We start from the raw sequence: 24974 nt of genomic DNA on the forward strand, positions 1-24974 counted from the left end.
CTCTAGGCACAAGGGCTTCAGTCGTGGCTTGCGGGCTCAGTAGTTGTGGCACACGGGTTTAGTTGCTCCGCAGCATGTGGGATCTTCCTGGACCAGGGCTCAAACCCGTGTCCCCTGCATTGGCAGGCGTATTCTTAACTACTGTGCCACCAGGGAAGCCCATGGTATGATTAAATATAGTTCTTTCTTTTAAAAAAAAAGAAACAAAAAACCAATTTGTGACTGTGATACTCCAGTTCAAAATTTTGGACTAGTTCACTTTATTACAATACTTGTAATTTTTAAAATCTTAAAAAAATTTAGATATAATTCACATAACATAAAATTCACCCTTTTAATATATAAAGTTTTTTTTTTGTTTTAATATGTAAAGTTTGAGATGTTTATTATACATCTAATTGGAGAGGTTGACAGTTGGAAATATGAGCCTGGATTTGAGGAAGGGGACGTTAGAGAGACTGAATAATTAGCATATAGATAGTATTTAAAGCCAAGGGACTAGATGAGACCACCAGTTTACCTCCTGTGGGAAGAGATTTTTAGGTCTGAACTCTGGGTCACTCAGTGTTTAGATGTTAGGAGAAGGATTCAGCAGGATAATAAGAAGGAGCCAGGAGTAGCGAGGCATCACAGAATTCAACTGAAAAACATGTTTCAAAAAGGAGTAGTTTAGGGCTTCCCTGGTGGCACAGTGGTTAAGAATCTGCCTGCCTATGCAGGGGACATGGGTTCGATCCCTGGCCTGGGAAGATCCCACATGCCGCGGAGAAACTAAGCCTGTGTGCCACAACTACTGAGCCTGCGCTCTAGAGCCCACGAGCCACAACTACTGAGCCCATGTGCCACAACTACTGAAGCCCGCATGCCTAGAGTCTTCAACAAGAGAAGCCACCGCAATGAGAAGCTTGTGTACCACAACGAAGAGTAGCCCACGCTTGTTGCAGCTAGAGAAAGCCCACACACAGCAACGAAGACCCAACACAGCCAAAAATAAATAAATAAATAAAATAAAAAACTAAAAAAAAAAGAGTCATTTAGCTGTGTCATATGGTTCTAGCGTGGGAATTGACTGACCATTGGATCTGATTTTTTTTTTCTTTCTTTTTTTTTTTTTTTGGCTGCACTGCGCAGCACGCGGGATCTTGGTTCCCCGACCAGGAAGTGCAGTGTCTTAACTACTGGACCACCAGGGAAATCCCTTGGATTTGAGAATATGTAGGTTATTGGTGACCCCGATGAGTAGTTTCAGTGGAACAATGGGGGCAAAAACTTGATGTCAGAGAGTGGGAGGAGAATGAGACAGCAAGTATAAAAACTGTCACAATCTTGTAAAGGGAAGAAACAAGGTAATGGGTTGAAGGGGGTTGTTGAGAGTCATCTTTTAGGGGAAGGTTTATATCTTCCTGGGACTGAACCAGTCGAGAATAATTGATGCTGGAGAGAGGAGGGGTAATTACAGGAGCAAAGTCCTTGAGACTCTGAGCACTCCACACAGCCACATTGTAATATTGTTTATTTGAATGCTTTCCCTTCTCTTCCATCTCATCTCTGTTCATTTGTCCACAGAAATTGAACTGTCTTTGGCAGTCCAGATACTTGTGTCATTTTAACAAACTAAGGCCCAGACGCATGAATAGACTTGTCCAAAGTCACATAGTAGTTGGTGACAGACCAAGACTAAACTTATCCCGAGGCCAGCACTCTACCCACGACTCCCTGATGCCTCCACAGGCATACCCCAAAAGCAGGAACATTGGCTGTGTTTTCAGGCCAGGTCTTCATTTATCTAGCTATACTTAGCTGATTTTCTCTCAGTACCTGTTCCTGTTTTGTATTTTTTCCCGTTATTTTGCCACATCTTTCTCATCCAGTTTTTTCTTACCCCCTCTTGATTTTTAACATTGGTAGCAATTTGCCAATAATTATTGACTTTGTTTTTAATTTTTCAGCCTTTTAAAATTAGGTATATTTGACATACAATAAACTGCACATATATAAAGTACACAGTTTGATAAGTTTTGACAAATGTATACACTTGAAAAACCATCCCTACAGTCAAGATAATGAACATATCTCTAATCCCCAGAAGTTTCTTTGTGCCTCTTGGTAGTCCCTACCTCCTCTTGTCTTGTTCTCAAGCAACCGGTGATCTGCTTTCTATCACTATAGATAAGTTTGCGTTTTCTAGAATTTTATACAAATGGAATCTTACAGTATGTACTCTTAAGGGTCTGGCTTCTTTCACTCGGCAAAATTATTTTGAGATTCATCTATGTTGTTGTATCGATAGTATTCCTTTTTAAAATGGTACAGATGAACCGGTTTGCAGGGCAGAAATAGAGACACAGACGTAGAGAACAAACATATGGACGCCAAGGGGGGAAAGTGGCGGCGGGTGGTGGTGGTGATGGGATAAATTGGGAGACTGGGATTGACATACATATACCAATATGTATAAAAGAGATAACTAGTAAGAACCTGCTATATAAAAAAATAAATAAAATTTAAAAAATAGTATTTCTTTTTATTGCTGCGTAGTAGCATTCCGTTGTATGCATATGCTGTAATCTGTGTATCCATTCACCTGCTGATGGACATACAGGTTGCTTCTAGTTCGGGGCATTTACAAAGAAAACTGCTACGAATGTTTGTATACAAGTCTTTCAATGGACTTAAGCTTTCATTTCTCTTGGGTAAATAGGAGTGGAATGGCTATATCATATCGTAGGTGTATGTTTAACTGCTTAACAAATTGTCAAACTGTTTTCTAAAATCATTGTATCATTTTACATTCTCAACAGCAGTGTATGAGAGTTCTGATTCTTCCATGTTAATGCCAACACTTGGTATTGGTATGTTCAGTCTTGAATTTTAGCCATTCTCATAGGTATGTAGTAGTACATACTTCCCCCTTAAGATCAGGAAAAAGACAAGGATGTGTACTTTTATTACTTTGGTCCATTACCCTCCCCCAACCCCTGGTAACCACTGTTCCTTCTTCTCTATGAATCTGACTACCTCGTATAAATGGAATCATAGAATATTTGTCCCTTTCTGTTTATTTCTGGGCTCTCTATTCTATTTCATTGTCCTTATGCCAATACCAAACTGTTTTAATTTATTGTAGCTTCGTAGTAAACTTTGAAATCAGGAAATGTGAGTCCTCTAACTTTGAGACAAGTTTCCAGTCTTTCACCATTGAGTATGATGTTTGCTGTGTTTTTTTTTTTTTTTTTTTTTTTGCGGTACGCGGGCCTCTCACTGTTGTGGCCTCTCCCGCTGCGGAGCACAGGCTCCGGACGTGCAGGCTCAGCGACCATGGCTCACGGGCCCAGCTGCTCTGCGGCATGTGGGATCTTCCCGGACCGGGGCACGAACCCATGTCCCCTGCATCGGCAGGCGGACTCTCAACCACTGCGCCATCAGGGAAGCCCTCTTGAGTGTTTTTATTATGAAAGGATATTAGATTTTGTCAGATGCCTTTTCTGTATCCATTGAGATGATCATGTGGGTTTTTCCTTCATTTTCTTAATGTAATTGATGTATTATATTGAATGATTTTTGTAGGTTGAACTATCCTTGTATCCCAGGAATAAATCCCACTTGGTCAAGGTGTATACTCTTTTTGAATTTGGTTTGCTAAGTTTTTGTTGAGGATTTCCCTTAAACAACTTTGCAGAGTAGGAATGCTGATTCTCTTGTTGCATATGAGGAAACTTGAGATCAGTCACATGTCTGGTGTTGCATAGTAAGTGCCAGAGCTAGGAATAAGACTCAGGTTTGAATAACGACTCAAGCTTGTGATTCTTCCATTTAATGAAGGAGAGAAATTAATTCTTGTTTTTTAAAATTTATTTATCTTTGGCTGTGTTGGGTCTTCTTTGCTGCGTGCGGGCTTTCTCTAGTTGCAGCGAGTGGGGGCTACTCTTTGTTGCTGTGTGCGGGCTTCTCATTGCAGTGGCTTCTCTTGTTGTGGAGCACGGGCTCTAGGCGTGCGAGCTTCAGTAGTTGTGGCTTGCGGTCTCTAGAGCGCAGGCTCAGTAGTTGTGGCGCATGGGCTTAGTTGCCCCGTGGCATGTGGGATCTTCCCAGACCAGGGCTAGAGCCTGTGTCCCCTGCACTGGCAGGCGGATTCTTAACCACTGCGCCACCAGGGAAGCCCGAGAAATTAATTCTTAAATTGAATGTGGGGGAATTGCTACAAAGGTGTTTCTTTAATATTATTTGAGTACTAATATTGTGTCACTGGTTCTTACCTTTGGTTTTGGTTTGGTAGAAACATTGTTTTTCCTCATATTTGTTTTGTGATTAAATTAGATTATAGAATACAAGGTAAAAATGCCACAAATAATAAGAGAAGGGAAAGACCACTAGCCTGGGATAGGCAGGAAAGTATTATGGACATAATCAGTGGACATTTCCATGGGACAGCACGTGGATAGAGGGACAGTATAAGCAAATACACAGATAGGATGCCAAGAGTGGTATATATTATAGCAATAAGCCTGTTTTGACTGGAAGGGAGGGGCATAATACAAAATATAGACTGGGTCATTCCTTACCATGGTCCCAACCTTTATAGGGCTTTTACTTTAGCATGGCAGGGGAGACAAACAAATAAGTCAGTATACCAAGTGTTATAGGTACAATGAAAGGGGAAGTATAGGTCACTGTGGTAAAGCATGACAGTGGTGTTTAAATAGTCTATAGACAGTCAGGGAGCTTTCTGGAGGAAGTGACGTATAATCTGAAATCTAAAGGATGAGCCGGAATAACCTAGTTAAAGAGAGGTGTTGAATATCCTGGGCAGAGAGGGGAAACGTATTTAAAGACTTAATCTTGCTGGATCCCCTAGGGTGAGGTAGAAGATGAGGCTAGAGAGGTGTGGGCTGAGACCAGTTCTGGAGGAGTGCTAGGACTTTAGCAGAGCATTGTTTGAGGGAAAGAAACCTGACCTAAATCTTGCTTTGCTCAGGGACCAAAGAAATGATGTGCAAGGTTGTTAGTGGAATCCTTTTCCATCTATTTTTTTTCTTACAGCTTTATTTTCTGTTCTATGAAGTACACTTCCCCCTATTTAATCTTCTATTGTTCTTTAAGGATTCCTTGGGAATTTTATTTCTGAGTTAATTATTTGACTTTAGGTAAAAGCTTAGGTTCTTCCATAGAAATAGGAAGGGATAAACAGAAATAACAGATATTGAGAGTACATAGCTATTGGACTATATATTTATTTACCTCAAAACCTGTTTACCAGACAATTAAAACAATATTTAACCATGGAGCTATTGTTTTTGGAAAGGTATTAGCATCTCCTTTGTATATGGTGTAAAACTGCTCCCTATCCAATAATAACTAAAATGGTTAAATTAATAGAATTTGAGGTTTAGTAGAGATATTATTCTCTTGTAAAACTTTTTATAATTACGAGGAAACCAGGTTATGTAGATGTTTAAATGACTGAACTGTAGAACTCTTTTAAGACAAAGTTTTGCTGTATTGCTTATTTATGTTTTTCTGTCTAATTTATATAGCCATAATGTGTACACTTTACAATTAGATTGCTTTTCAAAAAGGAATTTAGTAGTACCTTAAAATTCCTCAGATTTTATGGTGGGTTAGTTAGAAGTAAATCATCATAATAGCTTATTTTGGGGGGGGGGAATGGTAGTAACAATATCATTATTATTTTTGTGAAGATTATTCACACCTTCCCTGTGAGATCCAGAGTCCTAGGATCACTTTCTTACCTGTGAGAGAATAGCTTCTTAATAATTATTCTGGAATGAATTCTGTGCCTTTGAAAATTTATTCCTGTCACGATGATAATGAGACAGATTGCCTGCTATTCTATAAGTATCTCTATAATTAGTGCAGGCACTAGAGAGTTAAACTCATTAAATTTGGTATGTAAGGTTTCAGTATGTACAAATGAATGGTGTTATCTGCAATCAAAATCTCGTTTTTTTGCCTCCTTAGCGCTGGCTGACAGAGCAGAGAGCCCAGTGTCCTCATTGCCGGTAAGTGTTTTACTGTGATTATTTGTGAGTTGGGAAAGTAGTAAGGTGATGGGGTCAGCGTGTGTCCTAATACTCATAACATTCTTTCTGCAACCTGCCACATTTCTACTCTTCGCAAATACAGTTGAAAAGAAAATAAGCAATCTATCTCGATAAAGAAATGCAGACTAATTTACCTGACTTAGAATTATGTAGAATACATTACATTGTTTACTTTCTTTTGGAAAATCATTGTGTAACTTCTTAACTTACCTTTTATTTAAAAGAACAGATCTATTTATTTATTTATTTATTTATTTTTTGCTGCGTTGGGTCTTCGTTTCTGTGCGAGGGCTTTCTCTAGTTGTGGCAAGCGGGGGCCACTCTTCATCACGGTGCGCGGGCCTTTCACTGTCACGGCCTTTCCTATTGCGGAGCACAGGCTCCAGACGTGCAGGCTCAGTAGTTGTGGCTCACGGGCCCAGTTGCTCCGCGGCATGTGGGATCCTCCCAGACCAGGGCTCAAACCCGTGTCCCCTGCATCGGCAGGCAGACTCTCAACCACTGCGCCACCAGGGAAGCCCGAAATTTTCTTTTTTTTAACTAATTTGAATTTTTAATTTAAATAGTCACATATGAGTAGTGGCTGTCATTTTGGAGAGTATAGCTTTAGACTAAGGAATTAAGAATTCAGTCCGTAATCTGAATTGCTAATTTTTTTATTCAGTTTTTTTGGTAAATGATACATTATTGTAAAAATAAGTTACAAACCATACTTTTCACTGTGTCTTTGTTACTATTTTGATAGTAATATGGTATGAATATGATTGTGAGCCCTCTTTTGAGGAGTGTTCATTTTTTCTTGATTTATAATTTCCTTTTTTTTTCCAGCTTTGTTGAGGTATAATTGACAAAATTGTAACGTATTTAAAGTATAAAATGTGATTGTTTGATACATTGTGAAAGGATTCCCCCCACTGAGTTAACACATTTGTCACCTCGGTATGTACCTTTGAAATGTGTTTTAGAAAATGATCTCAAATTCCTGACTGAGAGTATATGTATGTATATTTTCTCTCCAGTGCGCCACTGCAGCTACGAGAACTAGTAAACTGTCGTTGGGCAGAAGAAGTAACCCAGCAGCTTGATACTCTTCAACTCTGCAGTCTCACCAAACATGAAGAAAATGAAAAGGACAAGTATGTCCTTAGTTTCTTTGTTCAAGTGTTTCATAGATTGTGCCACATAGTATTTTTTTTTTTTTGCGGTACGCGGGCCTCTCACTGCTGCGGCCTCTCCCGTTGCGGAGCACAGGCTCCGGACGCGCAGGCTCAGCGGCCACGGCTCACGGGCCCAGCCGCTCCGCGGCATGTGGGATCTTCCCGGACCGGGGCACGAACCTGTGTCCCCTGCATCGGCAGGCGGACTCTCAACCACTGCCCCAACAGGGAAGCCCTGCCACATAGTATTTTAATGACACTATTGAAAATTTAAGCTTCGTAGGTGAACACTAAGACAGTTTTCTTCTGGCATGGTGTGGGTGTCTCTACTTGGAAAGACCCTTCTAACTCTGACTTCTTTTATTAAGGCCTCTCATAAAGGATTAGAACTGCCACAATTTGCTAATTACTAATCTCTCCTCTTTGCTTCTTGATGCCTACTGGCACCCCCTTGGGTTTGCTAAAGGTACCTGTATATAAGCCATTGATTAATAATGGTTCTGATTAATTTCCTATATTTTAAAAGCTATATTCTAAATTCAATACTGTGGAAATCATACTAAATGAGATAGTATTTAATATGCTGTTTCTTCATGCTTTTATTAATTTCCTATTGGATATTCAGATTACTTATAAATGAGAAATATAAAATGTCGACCTATTTAGGTATTTTCTGTAAGCTCAGTGTGACTTATCAGTGAAAAGCTTTTTAAAATTGCAACAGTGTGTCCCCTTTATAGGCAAGAGAAACAATTTTTTAAATTGTGGCAAAAGAAACAGAACATAATATTTACTATCTTAACCGTTTTTAAGTATACAGTTCAGTAGTGTTAAGTGTATGCACGTTGTACAAAAAATCTCCAGAATGTTTTCATTTTGCGAATCTGAAGCTCTCAATTCATTAACCAATAACTATTGGTTATTTCCCACCGTTTTACTTTCTGTGCCTCATTTCTCCCATTCCATAGATTGCCCTTTTTCTCTGTTTATTGTGTCCTTTAATGTACAGAAGTTGTTAATTTCGATGTAGCCCCATTTATCTGTTTTTACTTTTGTTGTGTGTGCTTCTGGTGTCATATCCAAGAAATCATTGCCAAATCCTATATCCTGAAGCTTTTCCCCTGTGTTTTCTTTTAAGAGTTTTATCGTTTTAGGTCTGATGTTTAGGTCTTTGATCTATTTTAAGTTACTTTTTTAATATGGTATAAGTTAAAGGTAGGTATTTAACTACTAGGGCTGCCATAACAGAATACCACAGGCTGGGTGGCTTAAACAACAAAATTTATTTTCTCATGGTTTCGGAGGCTGGTAGTGCAAGGTCAAGGTATTGTCAGGGTTGGTTTCTGGTGAGGCCTCTCTCCTTGACTAGGATATAGCTACTTCTCACTCCATCCCCACGTGGTGTTTTCTCTGTGAATGCACACTCCTGCTGTCGCATTCTCTTCTTGTAAGGACACCAGTCCTATTGGGTAGGCCTCCACCCCTGTGATTTCATTTAACCTTCATTACCTCCATAAAGGCCCTAACTCCAAATACAATTACATTAGGGCTTCAATGTAGGAATTTGGGGGCACACAATGCAATTAATAACCATGTCCAACTTTATTCTTTTGCTTGTGGTTATTCAGTTTAAGGGAAAACTTTTTTAAATTGAATTGTTCGTTTCTAATGAGGATCTGGTGTTGTGCAATTAATCACCTGTGTCTTGGTTATTGTTGACTTTGGTCACATATAGAAAAAGTGTGCATGCATACATGCTCATGTAGGCATGGACACATAATCTGATTTGCCCAAAATGTAGTAATAGGATAGAATTTATCGTCTGTACAGTTTCTCAGAAATGGTGTTATCTTTGTACTTTAAATAGAAACTAGTCTGCATTTTTCATGTAATTTTAAAGTCCTTATAGATGGATGAAAACAATACTTAAAAAAAATTGTCTCTACATGTAATTGTTCAGCTTAATTCACAGAAGCCATGGAGTACATTTTATATTTCCTGAGATATAGTCATTTAAAATTGACTGACCTGTTTGCCCAAACTTAGGAATTTGTTGTGGTAACTATGTTCTAGTTTTTAAATTTATTTAATTTATAACTGTACTTTTTTTTCATAATGTATAGATGTGAAAATCACCATGAAAAACTTAGTGTATTTTGCTGGACTTGTAAGAAGTGTATCTGCCATCAGTGTGCACTTTGGGGAGGAATGGTAAGCAGAACAAATTCAGCATATTATTTTTAATTAGAGTGTAGAAAGCACTGAAATATTTGTTTGATTTAGATAGAAAGTAATATCATTTTACTCTGTTTATAGAATGAAAATTAAATGTATCTGCTTTATAGCAGAAGATATTGTACTTTCTCTTATTCCAGAGAAACTTCTTTTGTTGGAGATTTTGATGTATGATGTGCATACCTTACATAAATATTTTATTTTAATTGAAAACCTGTAAAATGTCTACTCATATCAGTTGATCTGATATCCTGGCTGTGATTTCCAATTTTAGTTTCTTTAAAATGGAACAAAAACTTTATAGACATTTGTGAAACAATAGGAATGCAGACATCTAGTTCTTATGATTTTTTTTTTTAATCTTTCTTCCTCAAGTACCTTTCTAATTTATTCATCTGTGCTAGAGACTAGGGGTTCAGAGATGAACACGGCAGATATCAAACAACTAGTTCTGTACTTAATTACTGTTGTGATAAAATATTAGGAATAAGTATACAGTGCTGATGAGAGTGAATAACCATGGGGCCTGACCCTGAGTTAAGCTCCAAAGGATTGAGTAGGAGTTAAGTGGGTGGAGAATTTGGACAGGGTGGATGAAAGAGAATTATTTTTGAATAAGACGTTTCTTTTTTTTTTTTTTTTTTTTTTTTTGCGGTTCGCGGGCCTCTCACTGTTGTGGCCTCTCCCATTGTGGAGCACAGGCTCCGGATGCGCAGGCCCAGCGGCCACGGCTCACGGGCCCAGCCTCTCTGCTGCATGCGGGATCCTCCCGGACCGGAGCACGAACCCGTGTCCCCCGCATCGGCAGGCAGACTCTCAACCACTGCGCCACCAGGGAAGCCCAAGATGTTTCTTTTGCAATGGGCTGTGGGAAGAGGTTTGAGGTCGTGGAAGAAGGCTAATACTGACCAAAAGAAGAGTGACAAATAAGGTTGTGTTAGGTGGTTTGGGCCATTGTTAAGGATTTTGCTTCTTTCTAATGAGTGAAGACTTCTAGATAAGTAAACATTTTGCTAAAGTCCATTATCTAAAATCTTGAAGGATTTCCTATATGGGCCAAGTGATTTTAAGCAAACTCTGGCCTGTTTTAACAAAGTAAAGGCAGCCAAAAGATAAAATTCATTTGAAATTATTTACCAGTTTATTAGTATCCATAGAGTGTTAAGGAAGGAATGTAAATGCAGATGAGATATATGAAAATGCTCAAAAACTACTCATTACTTTAAATAGCATGGTGGACATACCTTTAAACCTTTGGCGGAAATTTATGAGCAGCATGTTACTAAAGTGAATGAAGAGGTAGCCAAACTTCGTCGGCGTCTCATGGAACTGATCAGCTTAGTTCAAGAAGTGGTAAGACTACTACTGAAAGATCATTATCCCTTTTATAGTCTATAATATATATTTTTTATAATATAAATCAATCAGATGTTGAACTCAAGATTTGAAATTTTGATAAGATATATTTATAGTTCTCACCAACTTCAAACTAGCTGAGGAATTTGCATCCAAACCCCTTGCCTGTTCTGAAGTTGGAGCCAGAGAATTGCCTCCTCTTACGCAGAAATAGAGAATCAGTGAATGAGTTAAATAAGCCTGTTTGTTACATAGTCGGTAATTGACTCCTAAACAGAATCAGTATTGAGTTTTACAGTCATTAAGTCATTCATTCTTTGGGAGAATTTCTGCTACCAGGGAATGAACTATTTCTGGTGTCCTGAATTAAAACTGAAGAATTCAAAGAGTAATATTTAACACTACTCTTTAGATACTGTATATGGGTCAAAGAGCTCTAGTGAGCTATTTACCATTTGTAATATTATTTCTATGGGAAAATGTAATAAGCATCAAACATTTAAGTACTAAATATACTTTTGGAATATATTTTGTTTAAAGTTACCAGAATGACAGTGATTCCTGAGGTTTGCAGACCATTCCTAACTCAAGATGTTGTCTTTATTTTACTCATGTAGGAATCAAGATCGAGATCATCATTTATAACGTTCTTTATACAGAAAATAATGTTTTTGAGTTACATGTACGCTACACAAAGTCGTTTTGGAATATAAACAAGTTGGACGGCTTCTATTTGGCCTTCGTGTAGTCACCTTTTTTTCTACTACTTTCTCTTGACAGCATTTTAATTCGGGCATTAGGGAGGCTGTTCTAGTTTGAGATTTTCACTGCTTGTACTCATAATAATAGTACGTATAGGAAAGATTGCTTTTTATTTTTGATAGTATGCTATTAAAAAAACTACGTACTCTGCAATCTTTAAAAACCCTATTTTTTTCTTTGTTTCGTTCTGAAAAAAAATTAAAACTTCGTGAAGTGGAGTAGATGTGGTTTTTCAAATTTTTCATTTGTTTTAGAGTTTTGTGTGATGTGAACTGGCTTTAGTATAATTTTTTGGTTTTGAACAGTGGTTTCCTATATGATTGGGGCTTTGAGTATGTGTTTTGTATGTGTTACACAAAGCAGTTTTTTTTGTAATTACATATCTTTCTGTTTAACTGTTAAAATATTGTGTACTTTATTATGCTTTAATTGTTTAAGAATTTTTTTCTGAGTTTCAGGAATTCAGCTGACTTTAAGAATAATTGCAGTGATTGCATTAATGTCTATTTACTTCTATTTAAAAAATTCTTCAATTAAAATTTTTTAATAAATTTATTTATTTATTTTTGGCTGTGTTGGGTCTTTGTTGCTGTGCACGGGCCGTCTTGAGTTGCGGCAAGCAGCTGCTCTTCATTGTGGTGTGCGGGCTTCGCATTGCAGTGGCTTCTCTTGTTGTGGAGCATGGGCTCCAGGCGCGCGGGCTTCACTAGTTGTGGCACGAAGGCTCAGTAGTTGTGGCTTGCGGGCTCTAGAGCACAGGTTCAGTAGTTGTGGCGCACGGGCTTGGTTGCTCCGTGGCATGTGGGATCTTCTCGGACTAGGGATCGAACCCGTGTCCCCTGCATTGGCAGGTGGATTCATAATCACTGTGCCACCAGAGGAGTCCTAAAATTTTTTTACCTGTTTACCTTCTAGGAAAGAAATGTCGAAGCTGTAAGAAATGCAAAAGATGAGCGTGTTCGGGAAATTAAAAATGCAGTGGAGATGATGATTGCACGGTTAGACACACAGCTGAAGAATAAGCTTATAACACTGATGGGTGAGTTTTTCTATGTTGCTTGTGTACATGGTGCTTTGAACCTCCTTGAGGTTCAGTGGTTGGTGAGTTATTATAGGCTAGGAAAAGATTGCTTTAAAAAATAGAAATTCTACCTGTTAATTGTTCCTCTGTATCAATTAACACTACACCAAATTGATACAACTTCTGCTAACTTCATGGGATATGCTTCCAGCTCTTCAGACTTTGTGATTTACAAAGTAGGTGGTCTGATTTGGCAAGCGTGCCTATCTTTTTTTTGTTTTGTTTTGTTTTTGTGTCATGTAAAGCAGTTTCTTTCTTCCTTCTCTATAATAATAATTTCTTTAACAATAATTCCTTTATCCTTCTGTGTTTCCAGCTTCTTTGAGACTGTTTTCCTCTCTGGACATTCTTTTTTACAGGTTCCTATTATGTTCAAAGCACATACCTCTTGCTGACATTTAATATAAACAAATGTCCCACTTACTACATTCTTTTTAGGCTGCATTTAAATTTTGGGGGAGGAATTATTTTAGAATAGTTGATTGATTAAAAATGTTAGTTTTCTATAGCTTTATATTCCTTTAGAAGAAGCAATAATGTTAATTTCATTACAAAGTATACTGTCACTGTATATTTCTTAGAAGTATTTAATAGACCTGCATTGTCCTTTGTCTGTAACTGTAGTTAGGGTTAGTTCTGAAATCCTCTTGTCAAACCTACTATAATTAAAACTCTGGAAAATTTTTTTAGGGTAGCTGTAATGAAGAAGTTTTGCTTACTTGAGATTGGTTCTTTGTTATTGAATATGTTCAATGAAATTTAATTTCATTCTTGAGCCAGTAAGAAGCCTGAGTGTTGGTCTTCTGCTATTTTTTAAATAGGTCAGAAGACATCTCTGACACAAGAAACAGAACTGTTGGAATCCTTACTTCAGGAAGTAGAGCATCAGGTGATGAAATATTAAATGAAATGAGATAAAGTCTTTATCCTTTTTCTGTTCATGTACTTTAAAAGTTTTTTGTTTTTTGTTTTTTGACAGATTAGATAAGATCAAAAGATCTGGGGATCTGTGTGCTATACTAGGGATTTTTATGAAATAGGAATCAGTTGATTCAAGGTTTCTCCATCATGTATGGGAACTAGATAAAATAATACTAATTTTGTTTTTGCAAAAAACAGAATTATTTTTACTGGGAATAACAGCCAATAGGAATCTTTAAAAGATTAAAATCTTCTGACATTGTGACTTAAGTGGTGCCTTTGAGATAGAATATTATTGCCAATTACTTACACATAATGATTCTTAGGGTAAAATCAGCATTTTTATTTATTAAGGAAATTTTTATTACATACCAAATAGAAAACAGACATTGCTTTAGGTGCTTTGGAACACAACAGTGGACACAATGGCAAAATAATCCTCAAAGAGTTTATAATTCAGATTCGGGGTAGGTGGGGATAAAGTACATAGTGAATGAATAAATGTATAGTGTCACATAAATATTTGATAATTTTATCTGTCTTGAATTTGGTTTTTGGAATTCTTGAATTCCTCTCTATGCCTGATACACAGCTGTCTGATGCAGTTGGTCTCTTAATTATCATCCTGGGGATCCCCTTCATTTCTTTCTTGGGTTGAATCCCACGTTCCCTGATTTCCGTGGCTTCCATGCTCTTGATTTACACGTTTGTTTTGGTATCACACTTCCTCTGTGGCTTTCATGAAAGGGTAATCACAATAAATTTTTCGAGACTGTATGTCTGAAAATATTTTTATTCAATCTCTACATTTGGTTGATAGTTTGGCTGGTAGAGTTCAGTACCTAAGTATTTATATATTCTTGTTTTTCTCTTCAGTATTTTTTTTGACCGTGCTGCATGGCTTGTGGGATCTCACTTCCCCAGCCAGAGCCCTCGGTGGTGAAAGCTCCGAGTCCTAACCACTGGACTGCCAGGGAATTCCCCAGTATTCCCATTCTTAATTGTGCATGTTGTTCTCCTAGTCCAGAGATTTTATTTTATCCCTTCCAGAGAATAAACTAGCAGCCTTCTGCTGGAGTGATAGGACAAATTTAAACCAGCTATAAGTGGAGTAGGGGTGGGATCTGGGGATCTGTGCACTTTTTTTTTTCTTTTAACAGCTTTATTGAAGGATAATTGACAAAAAATAAGCTGCATGTATTTAAAGTGTATAATTTGATAAGGTTTGACAAATGTATACACCTGTGAAACCATCACCATAGTCAAAGTAGTGACTTTTTTCCTCCAGAATTTTTTGTGCCTCTTTATAAATTCTCCTTCTGCTTCTCCCAACACTTTCCTCTCCAGGCAACCCCCTATCTCCTTTCTGTTATTATAGATAATTTTGCCTTTTCTAGCATTTTATGTAATTGGAATCATACACATTATATACTTGTTTTACATCTGACTTCTTTTAGCAGAATTATTTTGCAGTTCATTCATATATCAATAGTTGTTTCCTTTTTAATTGCTGAGTAGTATTCCATTGTATGTATATACCACAATTTGTTTTTCCATTCAACTGTTTATGGTCATTTGGTTTGCTTTCTGGTGTTGGGTTTTACAAATAAAGTGGCAGTGAACGTTCATTTACAAATCTATAGATGGACATATATTTCGTTTTCTCTTGGGTCCTCCTAAGATAGAGTGGTAGATACATGATTAGGTTTTCAATAAATGCTGTCTGTTTTCCCAAAGAGATTGTACCATTTATATTTCCATCAGTAGTCTTTGAGAGTGCCAGTTCCTCCACATCTTTGCTAACACATGATATAGTCAATCTTTAATTTTAGCTGTTCTCATAGGAGTGTAATAATATTTCATTATGGTTTTGATTTGCATTTGCCTTATACCTAATGATGCTAAGCATCCTTTCTTGAACTTATTTGCCATCCATATATCTTCTTTGTTGAGGTGTCCAGATCTTTTTCTTTGTTGTTGTTCAGATCTTTTGCCCATCATTTTATTGACTTGTTTGTTTTCTTACTGAGTTTTGAGAGTTCTTTATAAAAAAACTGGATAGAAGTCCTTTATTAGATATGTACTTTGCAAAGATTTTCTTCAAGTCTATGGCTTGTCTTTTCATTCTCTTGAAAGTGTCTTTTAAAGAGAAGTTTTAAAATTTTGATGAAGTGTAAGTTATCAGTTTGTTCTTTTGCTGTCATAGCTAAGAAATCTTTACCTAACCCACGGTGACAAAGATTTTCTCCTGTGTTTTCTTCTAGAAGTTTTGTAGTGTTAGGTTTTATATTTAGGCATATGATCCATTTTGATCCTTTTTTTAAAAAAATTTATTTACTTAGCTGCACCGGGTCTTAGTTGCAGTATTCAGGATGTTTTAGTTGTGGCATGAAGGATCTAGTTCCCTGACCAGGGATCGAACCCAAGCTCCCTGCATTGGGAGCGTGGAGTCTTAACCACTGGACCACCAGGGAAGTCCCTGGTCCATTTTTATATGTGAGATATGGATCCAAGGTAGTCTTTTTGTTTTTGTTTTTTATATATGGCTATCCAGTTGTTCCAGCACCATTTGTTGAAGACTAGCCTTTCTTCACTGAATTGCCTTTGCATCTTTTTCAAAACTTAGTCCATATACACATTGTCTATTGATTTATTTTATGTCACTACTGCACTGTTTTGATCATTGTTGCTTTATAATAAAAGGCTGTGTTAGCTCTCCAACTTTGCTCTTCCTTTTTTTTTTTTAGAGTTGTTTTTTGTTATTCCAGATCCTTTGCATCTTCATATGAACTTTAGAATCAGCTTATTAATTTCTGCCAAGAAAAGTTTTGGGGTTTTGATTAGAATTACATTGTATATATAGATCAATTTAGGGAGATGTGACATTTTAGCAATACTGAGTCTTCATTTCATGAAGAAGACTTTATTTCAGCAGTGTTTTGTAGCTTTCAAGGTACAAGTTTTTCACATCTTTTGTCAGATTTATTGAGTATTTCAGAATTTTTGATATTATGATAAAGGATGTTTTAAAAAAATTCCAATTTCTGACTTGTACTACACAGCTGATTTTTGTATATTGATCTTGTATCCTGCAGTTTTGCTAAATTCATTTATTAGTTCTAGTGGCTATCTTGTAGATTCATTGGGTTGCCTGCAGTTAGTCGTGTCATCTCTGAATAAAGACAGATTTCTTTCCTTCCTTCCTTCCTCCCTCCCTCCCTCCTTCCCTCCTTCCCTACCTCCCCCTTTCCCCCTTCCCCCCTTCCTTCCTCCTTTCCTTCCTTTCCTGTCTTTCTGTGTTTCTATTTATTTATTTACTTGGCTGCCGGGTCTTAGTTGCAGCACACGGGATCTTCAACTGCAGCATGTGAACTCTTAGTTGCGGCATGTGGGATTTAGTTCCCTGACCAGGGATTGAACCCAGGCCGCCTGCATTTGGAGCGCGGAGTCTTAGCCAGTGGACCACCATGGAAGTCCAAGACAGATTTTTTTCTGATCTGGCTGCCTTTTATTTCTTGTTAGGTGTTACTTCCCAGAACTTCTCATATAATGTTGATTTAAGTATGATGTTAGCTGTGGGTTTATTGTAGATGTCCTTCATCAGGTTTAGGAATTCGTTTCTATTCCATTTGATGAGAGTTTTCATTAGGATTGAATGTTGGATTTTGTCAAATTCTTTTTAGCATGTATTGAGATGATCATATGGTTTTTCTTTTTAGTTCTTAAAATAGATGAACATTTAAGAAAAATATTAAACCAACTTTTATCCTGGGATAAAAACCCTAAGTTGATTGATGTATTGTCCTTTTTTTTTTTTTTTTTTTTGTGGTACACGGGCCTCTCACTGTTGTGGCCTCTCCTGTTGCGGAGCACAGGCTCCGGATGTGCAGGCTCAGCGGCCATGGCTCACGGGCCCAGCCGCTCTGCGGCATGTGGGATCTTCCCGGACCGGGGCACGAACCTGTGTCCCCTTCATCGGCAGGCGGACTCTCAACCACTGCACCACCAGGGAAGCCCTGTATTGTCCTTTTGATATATTACTGGATTTGATTAACTAAAATTTTGTTTAAGATTTTTGCACTTCTGTGCATGAGGGATATTAAACTGTAGTTTTCTTTTCTCAAAGAATTGTTGTCTGGCTTTGTTATCAGAGTAATGCTGGCCTTAAAGAATGAGCTTTAAATTATGCCCTCTTCAGTATTTTGGAAGAAGTTGTGTAGAACTGATAATGTTTCTTTCTTAGATGTTTGATAGAATACACCAATGAAGCCATTTGGGCCTTGTTTTCTTTGTGGAAAGAAAGAAGGAAAACAAAAAGTTTTCAGTTTCTTTAATAGATACAGGGCAGTTCTTGGGACTTCCCTGTCAGTCCAGTGGTTAAGACTCTGTGCTTCCTCTGCAGGGGGCACAGGTTCATTCCCTGATCAGGGAACTAAGATCTTACATGCTGCGCAGTGCAACCAAAAAAAAAAAATTTAGATATAGGGCAGTTCATATTGCCTACTACTTCTTCTTTTTTTAAATTAGTTAATTCATTCATTTATTTTTGGCTGCATTGGGTCTTCGTTGCTGCGTGCGGGCTTTCTCTAGTTGTGGCGAGCGGGGGCTACTCTTTGTTGTGGTGTGAGGGCTTCTCATTGCGGAGGCTTCTCTTGTTGCAGAGCACGGGCTCTAGGCACATGAGCTTCAGTAGTTGTGGCTCTCAGGCTCTAGAGCGCAGGCTCAATAGTTGCGGCACAGGGGCTTAGTTGCTCTGCGGCATGTGGGATCTTCCCGGACCAGGGCTCGAACCCGTGTCCCCTGCATTGGCAGGCAGATTCTTAACTACTGCACCACCAGGGAAGTCCCTGACTACTTCTTCTTGAGTGAGCTTTGGTAGTTTGTGTCTTTCAAGTAATTATTCCATTTTATTTGAATTTGCTAAATTTATTGGCATAAAATTAATAATATTCCCTTATTATCCTTTTAACATTTGTAGAATTAAATGATGTCACTTCTCTCTTGACATTGGTAATTTGTATCTTCTATCTTTTTTCCCTGATCAGTCTGTCTAGAGGATATTGATTTTTGTTGATCTTCTCAACTAGGTTTTGGTTTTGTTTTTTTCTGTTGTTTTTCTTTTTTATTGAGTTTTATTTTGATTTACCTATTTTCTTTCTTTTGCTTAGTTTGAGTTTCACTTACTCTTTTTTTTCTAAAATCTTAGGATGGAAGCTGGGGTTAGTGATTTGAAACCTTTCTGTTTGAAATACATTCTTATATTCCTTGTGACTTTTTTGACTCAAGTAGTTTCCAGATATTTGGGGATTTTTCTGATAGTCTATAATGTCAGGTCAAGTTGGTTGATGATGATGTTCAAGTCTACTATATCCTTGTGAATTTTCTGTCTCCTTGTTTTATCAGTTATTGAGAGAGGGGTATTGAAATTTTCAGCAATAATTATGGATTTGTTTGTTTCTTGCAGTTCTATTGGTTTTTGCTTCATATATTTTGGGTTTTGTTTGTTTGGTTTTTGTTTTTTAAAAAATATTTATTTATTTATTTGGCTGCGCCAGGTCTTAGTTGTGGCACATGGAATCTTTTAGTTGCAGCATGCGGGATCTAGTTCCCTGACCAGGCATCAAATCCAGGCCCCCTGCACTGGGAGTGTGGAGTCTTAACCACTGAACCACCAGGGAAGTTCCCAATTTCATAAATTTTGAAACCATACTAGTAGGGGCATAAACATGTAGGACTGTTATATTCTCTCTCTTTTTTTTTTTTTAACTTTTTAAAAATATTTATTTATTTTTGGCTGCGTTGGATTGTTGTTGCGCGTGGGCTTTCTCTTCTTATGGTGAGTGGGGGCTACTCTTCGTTGTGGTGAATGTGCTTCTCACTGCGGTGGCTTCCCTTGTTGTGGAGCATGGGCTCTAGGTGTGCAGGCTTCAGTAGTTGTGGCATGAGGGTTCAGTAGTTGTGGCGCACAGGCTTAGTTGCTCCACAGTATTTGGGATCTTCCCTGACCAAAGCTGAAACCCATGTCCCCTGCATTGGCAAGCGGATTCTTAACGACTTTGCCACCAGGGAAGTCCAAGGACTGTTATATTTTCTGGATGAATTGTTTCCGTTATCAGTGTGAAAGACCTTCTGTTTGCTTTGAAATCTAGTTTATTTGATGTCAAAAAGCCATTTTAGCTTTCTTTTAACTAGTATTACTATGTCATATCTTTTTTTTTTTTTTAATTAATTATTTATTTATTTATGGCTGTGTTGGGTCTTCGTTTCTGTGCGAGGGCTTTCTCTAGTTGCGGCGAGTGGGGGCCACTCCTCATCGCGGTGCGCGGGCCTCTCATTATCGCAGCCTCTCTTGTTGCGAAGCACAGGCTCCAGACGCGCAGGCTCAGTAATTGTGGCTCACGGGCCTAGTTGCTCCGCGGCATGTGGGATCCTCCCAGACCAGGGCTCGAACCCATGTCCCCTGCATCGGCAGGCAGACTCTCAACCACTGCACCACCAGGGAAGCCCTACTATGTCATATCTTATTCTTTCATTTTATTTTTAATGTATTTTTTCCTAAATATTTAAAGTGTGTGTGTCTTGTAGGCAGCATACAATTGGCTCTAGTTTTTTTAATTCAGTCTGACAGTCTTTGACTTTTAACTGGGATGTTTAGTGTGCTCACTTATAGGGTGAAGTTTGAGTCTAATATCTTGCTGTTTGTTCCATCTGATCTTTGTTCCTTTTTTTTTTTTTGGTTATTTTTAGGCTGAGTATTTTTTTGGTTTTTGTGTATTGTCATTAGTGGATGACACTGACATCAGTAATAAAAATAAATGTAAATGGATTAAGTTGAAGTTTTAAAAATCCCATGGTGAACTTCTTAAGACAGATCTAGAGAATGATGAGAAATTTAAAGTGGAACTATTACGAGTGATAAAAAGGGAACAGTCTACCTTAGGAAGATAGGACAGTTATGGTTTTGTGTTCCAAAAACATAAATTCATTATATATAATGCAGATGCTGACAGAATTATAAGATTTTCATAAAATTACTATCTGTAGTGAGTGATTAAAAATAAATTATTTTATTTAAATCTGATAAACTAATAGTTCCAACTAACAAAAGATTGTAAGAATAGAAGATCTTTGAAAAGAAAATTGAGAGCTTTATTTAAAAGGTATATGTGGAATTCTGAATCCCAAACTGAAGAATATATATTCTTTTTAAGTCCACATGGAACAGTTTCAACATTTTGTCACATACTAAGATATATAGAATTCTGAAGAAATTAAATAAATTTATATAAACAACATGTTCTGTGACCACATTATAATTAAGATAGACATGAAAAGCAAAAACACAGTTTAAAAATTTACATATATGTATGTAAGTATGCATTTAAATATATGTTAAATTCTACATAGTTCTTGAGTGAAGGAGGACATTGCCATTGAAATGATAAATTATTAAAATAGTCAGATGTAGCTAAAGGATATTTAGAAGGAAACTTTTAGTCTAAAATGAAGTTTAAGAAATTGTGAATAAGTGAAAAAAGACAAAAAGAACAATGGTATAGAAGCATAAAATGGAAGGAAATCACAGAGGTAGTGATGAAATAACAAGAGAGTGCCATGAAATAGTTGAGAGGATCAACATACCCAGTATTGGATCTTTGAATAGATTAATTTAATAGAAGATACTCTAACAAGGTTGATTAGGAAAAATGAAGAAAATGTCCAGCAGTATATTGGGAAGAAAAATGGGACATGATTACAAATATAGTAGAAATTTAAATAATAAAAATATTTTAAAAAGTAAGTATGGATATAGCATTTACTATATACCAGGCACTACTCTATGTGCTTTACAAAAATGAGCAACTTTATTCAGGTAGAATCTACATGAAGAAGATAATTTTCCAGGAAATTGTAATTACCAAAAATGACTTACGAAAAAATATAATTTAAACTAAGAAACATTACGTAAATTATATTGGAAGTATATAGTCAAAAGACATCAAAAACATCAGATCCAGACTAATGGAAAATTTTTACCAGATCTTTAAATATCTGTTATCTATTATTATAAGCACTTTTTTTCCCTAAAAGAATACAAAATGTACCAAAGCTAACATCTCAGTCTTTGAGATTGATGTAATGTTAATAACCAGTCAGCATAAGAACACTATAAGAAAATGAAATTAAAGCCCAACTCTTATAAACATAAATACCATAATCTTAAAATACTGACAAATCAAAATTAGTAGGATACTTACTAAAACAAAACAAGAATGCAAGACTTGGTAGGGTTAATCAAAGGAATGAAAGGAATGTTTCATTATCAGAAAAATCTCTTGATTGTAACTCAAGAGTTTAAAGGGCGAAACCACATGAACGTATAAGTAGAAATGAATAGAATAATATTAATTTTTAAAATAACATTCAGTTATATTCGATCCTCATTCATGGCCAAATTATTCAGCAAACTAAGAGTAAAAGGAACTACCTTAACTTTATTAAAGGTATCTATTTAAAAGTCTACCTTTGGAGGAAATAAGGTCAAGGAGAGATACACATAGTATGCATTCAATAAATATTTGAATGAAAGCTATAAATTTTGGTATTTATCATATGATACCAGTTATGTTATATCGTTATTCTTGGTGAGCTATAAGCAACTATCTTTTAAAAGACATAAACCCAGTTGTAGTGGGTTTTATGAATATCATTTGTATGGCACTTGATAGTGTATTAGTTTGTTAGGGCTTCCGTAACAAAACACCACAGACTAAGAGGCTTAAACAACAGAAATTTATTTTCTCAGTGTTCTGGAGGCTGGTAGTCCAAGATCAAGGTATTGGCAGTTTGGTTTTCCCTGAGACCTCTCTCTCGGCTTGCAGATGGCTGCCTTCTCGTTTTGTCCCCTGAAGGGCTTATCTCCAAATATAGTTACACTATGAGGTACTGGTGGTTGGGACTGGAACAAATGAGTTTGGGGTTGGACACGATCCAGCCCATAGCAGTTTACAAAGCTGTCTCACATACAGCTTCATGCTTGATCTAACAAACCAACAAAGCAAGCAGCGGTAGATATTATTCCAGTTTTACACATTAACAGACTCTGAGCCACATAATTGGTGTGTGGCAGGACTAGGACTTCAAACTGGTTGTCTTGAATACAAAGTCAGTAGTCTTTTAACTACCATGCTTATTTTGCTAAAGTTGGATTTCTCACTTTTTACCTTTGGTATTACTTAATGTTTCCTAGATTGATAGAGGTTAAGACTTTTTTCTGTGTGTTAGGTCGTAACATTTCTCTGTTCCCTGGAGTGCAGTTTGAGAAATCCTTGTTTGAAGGTCGTTGACTTTTAGGGGTTTGTTCATTTATATACATAATGGCTTCACTGTACCAGTCTAAACTACATTTGTAGTTGCTTAGAATTGGATTTATGCTAATATACAAGGAGAGAAAAATACATTAAAATCAAATGCATTTACTCAATAACTTTACTGTTATAATGGAAATTAAACCTAGATTCTTTATAGATTCTTAACTTTCAAACCCACTTTGAAAGAAGCTATTGTGTTGGCCAAAAAGTGCCTTCGGTTTTTAAGTAAAAATAAAAGACACATTTTTCATTTTCACCTAGAACTTTATTGACCAACGTATTCACCCTTTTGTTCCACTACCTTCTGCCATTTTTCAGACAACTTCATAATTCCGTCTTCTGAAAACTTTTTATCTTTTTGAGGAAAGAACTGTTCTAGGTACCTTTTGCAGTTTTCCAGGGAATTGAAATTTTTTCCATTAAAAGAATTTTGTAAAGACCTAAATACATGGAAATCTGAAGGTGCAGTGTCTATTGAATACAGCAGATGAATCAGAACGTCCCAGCCAAGCTGTAACAGTTTTTGCCTGGTCATCAAAGAAACATGTGGACTTGCGTCGTCCTGATGGAAGATTATGCGTTTTCTGTTGACGCTTTTTGTTGAGTGCGCTTTCAGTTGGTCTGATTGGGAGCAGTACTTGTTGGAATTAATTGTTTGGTTTTCCAGAAGGGGATCATAAGAGAAGACTCCCTGCCAGTCCCACCATATACACAACATCACCTTCTTTAGATGACCGGCCTTTGGTGTGGTTGGTGGTGGTTCATTTTGCTCGCCCCATGATCTGTTCTGTTCCACATTATTGTTCAGTATCCACTTTTCATCACCTGTCATAACTTGTTTTAAAAACGGAATTTTTTCATTACGTTTAAGTAGACAATCACACGCGGAAATATGGTCAAGAAGGTTTTTTTCACTTAACTTATGTGGAACCCAAACATCAAAGCAGTGAACATAACCAAGCTGGTGCAAAGGATTTTCAACACTTGATTTGGATATTTTGAGTATGTCGGCTACCTCCCGCGTGGTATAACATCAGTTGTTCTCAATTAATGTCTCGATTTGACCGCTATCAACTTCAACTTGTCTACCCAACTGTGGAGCATTGTCCAGCGAGAGATCTCTAACATGAAACTTTGCAAACCACTTTTGACATGTTCAATCAGTCACAACACCTTCTCCATACGCTGCACAAATCTTTTTTTTCATTTTGGTTGCGTTTTTACCTTTCTTGAAATAATAATGCATAATATGCCGAAAATGTTGCTTTTTTTCTTCCATCTTTAGTATTAAAATGGCTACACAAAAATTCACCAATTTTGAGAAGTCTTTCTTTAAATGCACCCCGATATGACAGCTGTCACATACAATCTAACAAAACTTTTGAATAAAGTTAAAGACAACTAAGTGCTACTACAGCCAGCTTACAGAAAAAACCGAACGAAACTTTTAGCCAACCCAATATTTTTCTTTATCTCAGTTTTTTCAGTATATAACCAGAATAATTTCCATTTTCCTTCTTTATTAAGGATTTTGGGGGTGCCAATGCATAGTAGTTTTTTTATTCAGACAGTTCTTTTCCTCAAACAGTTGCGATCTTGTAGTAAGAGTGAGTTGATATCTAAGAGCTCAGCGATCCTCATGATGTTTCAGCAAGTTCATCGAAAGCCCATGGCGTCCTTTGTTACCACTCCTGTTCCACCAGACTTTACCAGGTACGACACATTTTTTTTTACTTTATTTTCTTTTGAAGTTTATGTGCAAGTGCATATACTTGTTTCAAAAGAAAGCTGTTGCTGACAACTAGAACTCAGGTAGTACTCCCTGACCAATAAGGTAAGTCTTCATTTCTTTGTGAATTAACAAACCAGATACAATATTTATATTTTATTCAAGCACTGAATATTAATAAAAGGGCTGGGTATTTGCTCTTGTTAAATAGATTTGAGTCAACTAAGGATATTCATTAATATTCCAAGGCTGCCTCTTTGATAGTGTGGTCACCAGTTTCAGTTTTGAAGATACCTTTTC

The 24974-nt window shown here is 37.0% G+C and overlaps 1 protein-coding gene across 8 annotated transcripts in view; it reads left to right on the plus strand.

Moving 5' to 3' along the window:
• The window catches only part of TRIM37 (tripartite motif containing 37), a 207813-nt gene that overhangs the window by 6465 nt on the left and 176374 nt on the right, over positions 1-24974 (plus strand). For all 8 annotated transcript variants that reach the window (XM_082603179.1, XM_082603181.1, XM_082603178.1 and 5 more), the window contains exons 3-9: positions 5980-6020; positions 7082-7198; positions 9343-9430; positions 10685-10807; positions 12488-12611; positions 13475-13542; positions 24534-24658. In XM_082603179.1, coding sequence (XP_082459305.1) covers positions 5980-6020; positions 7082-7198; positions 9343-9430; positions 10685-10807; positions 12488-12611; positions 13475-13542; positions 24534-24658 — 686 coding nt within the window. The remainder of the gene's footprint in view (positions 1-5979; positions 6021-7081; positions 7199-9342; positions 9431-10684; positions 10808-12487; positions 12612-13474; positions 13543-24533; positions 24659-24974) is intronic.

The sequence above is a fragment of the Mesoplodon mirus genome, assembly GCF_964341445.2.
Source record: "Mesoplodon mirus genome assembly, chromosome: 18".
Taxonomy (NCBI): domain Eukaryota; kingdom Metazoa; phylum Chordata; class Mammalia; order Artiodactyla; family Ziphiidae; genus Mesoplodon; species Mesoplodon mirus.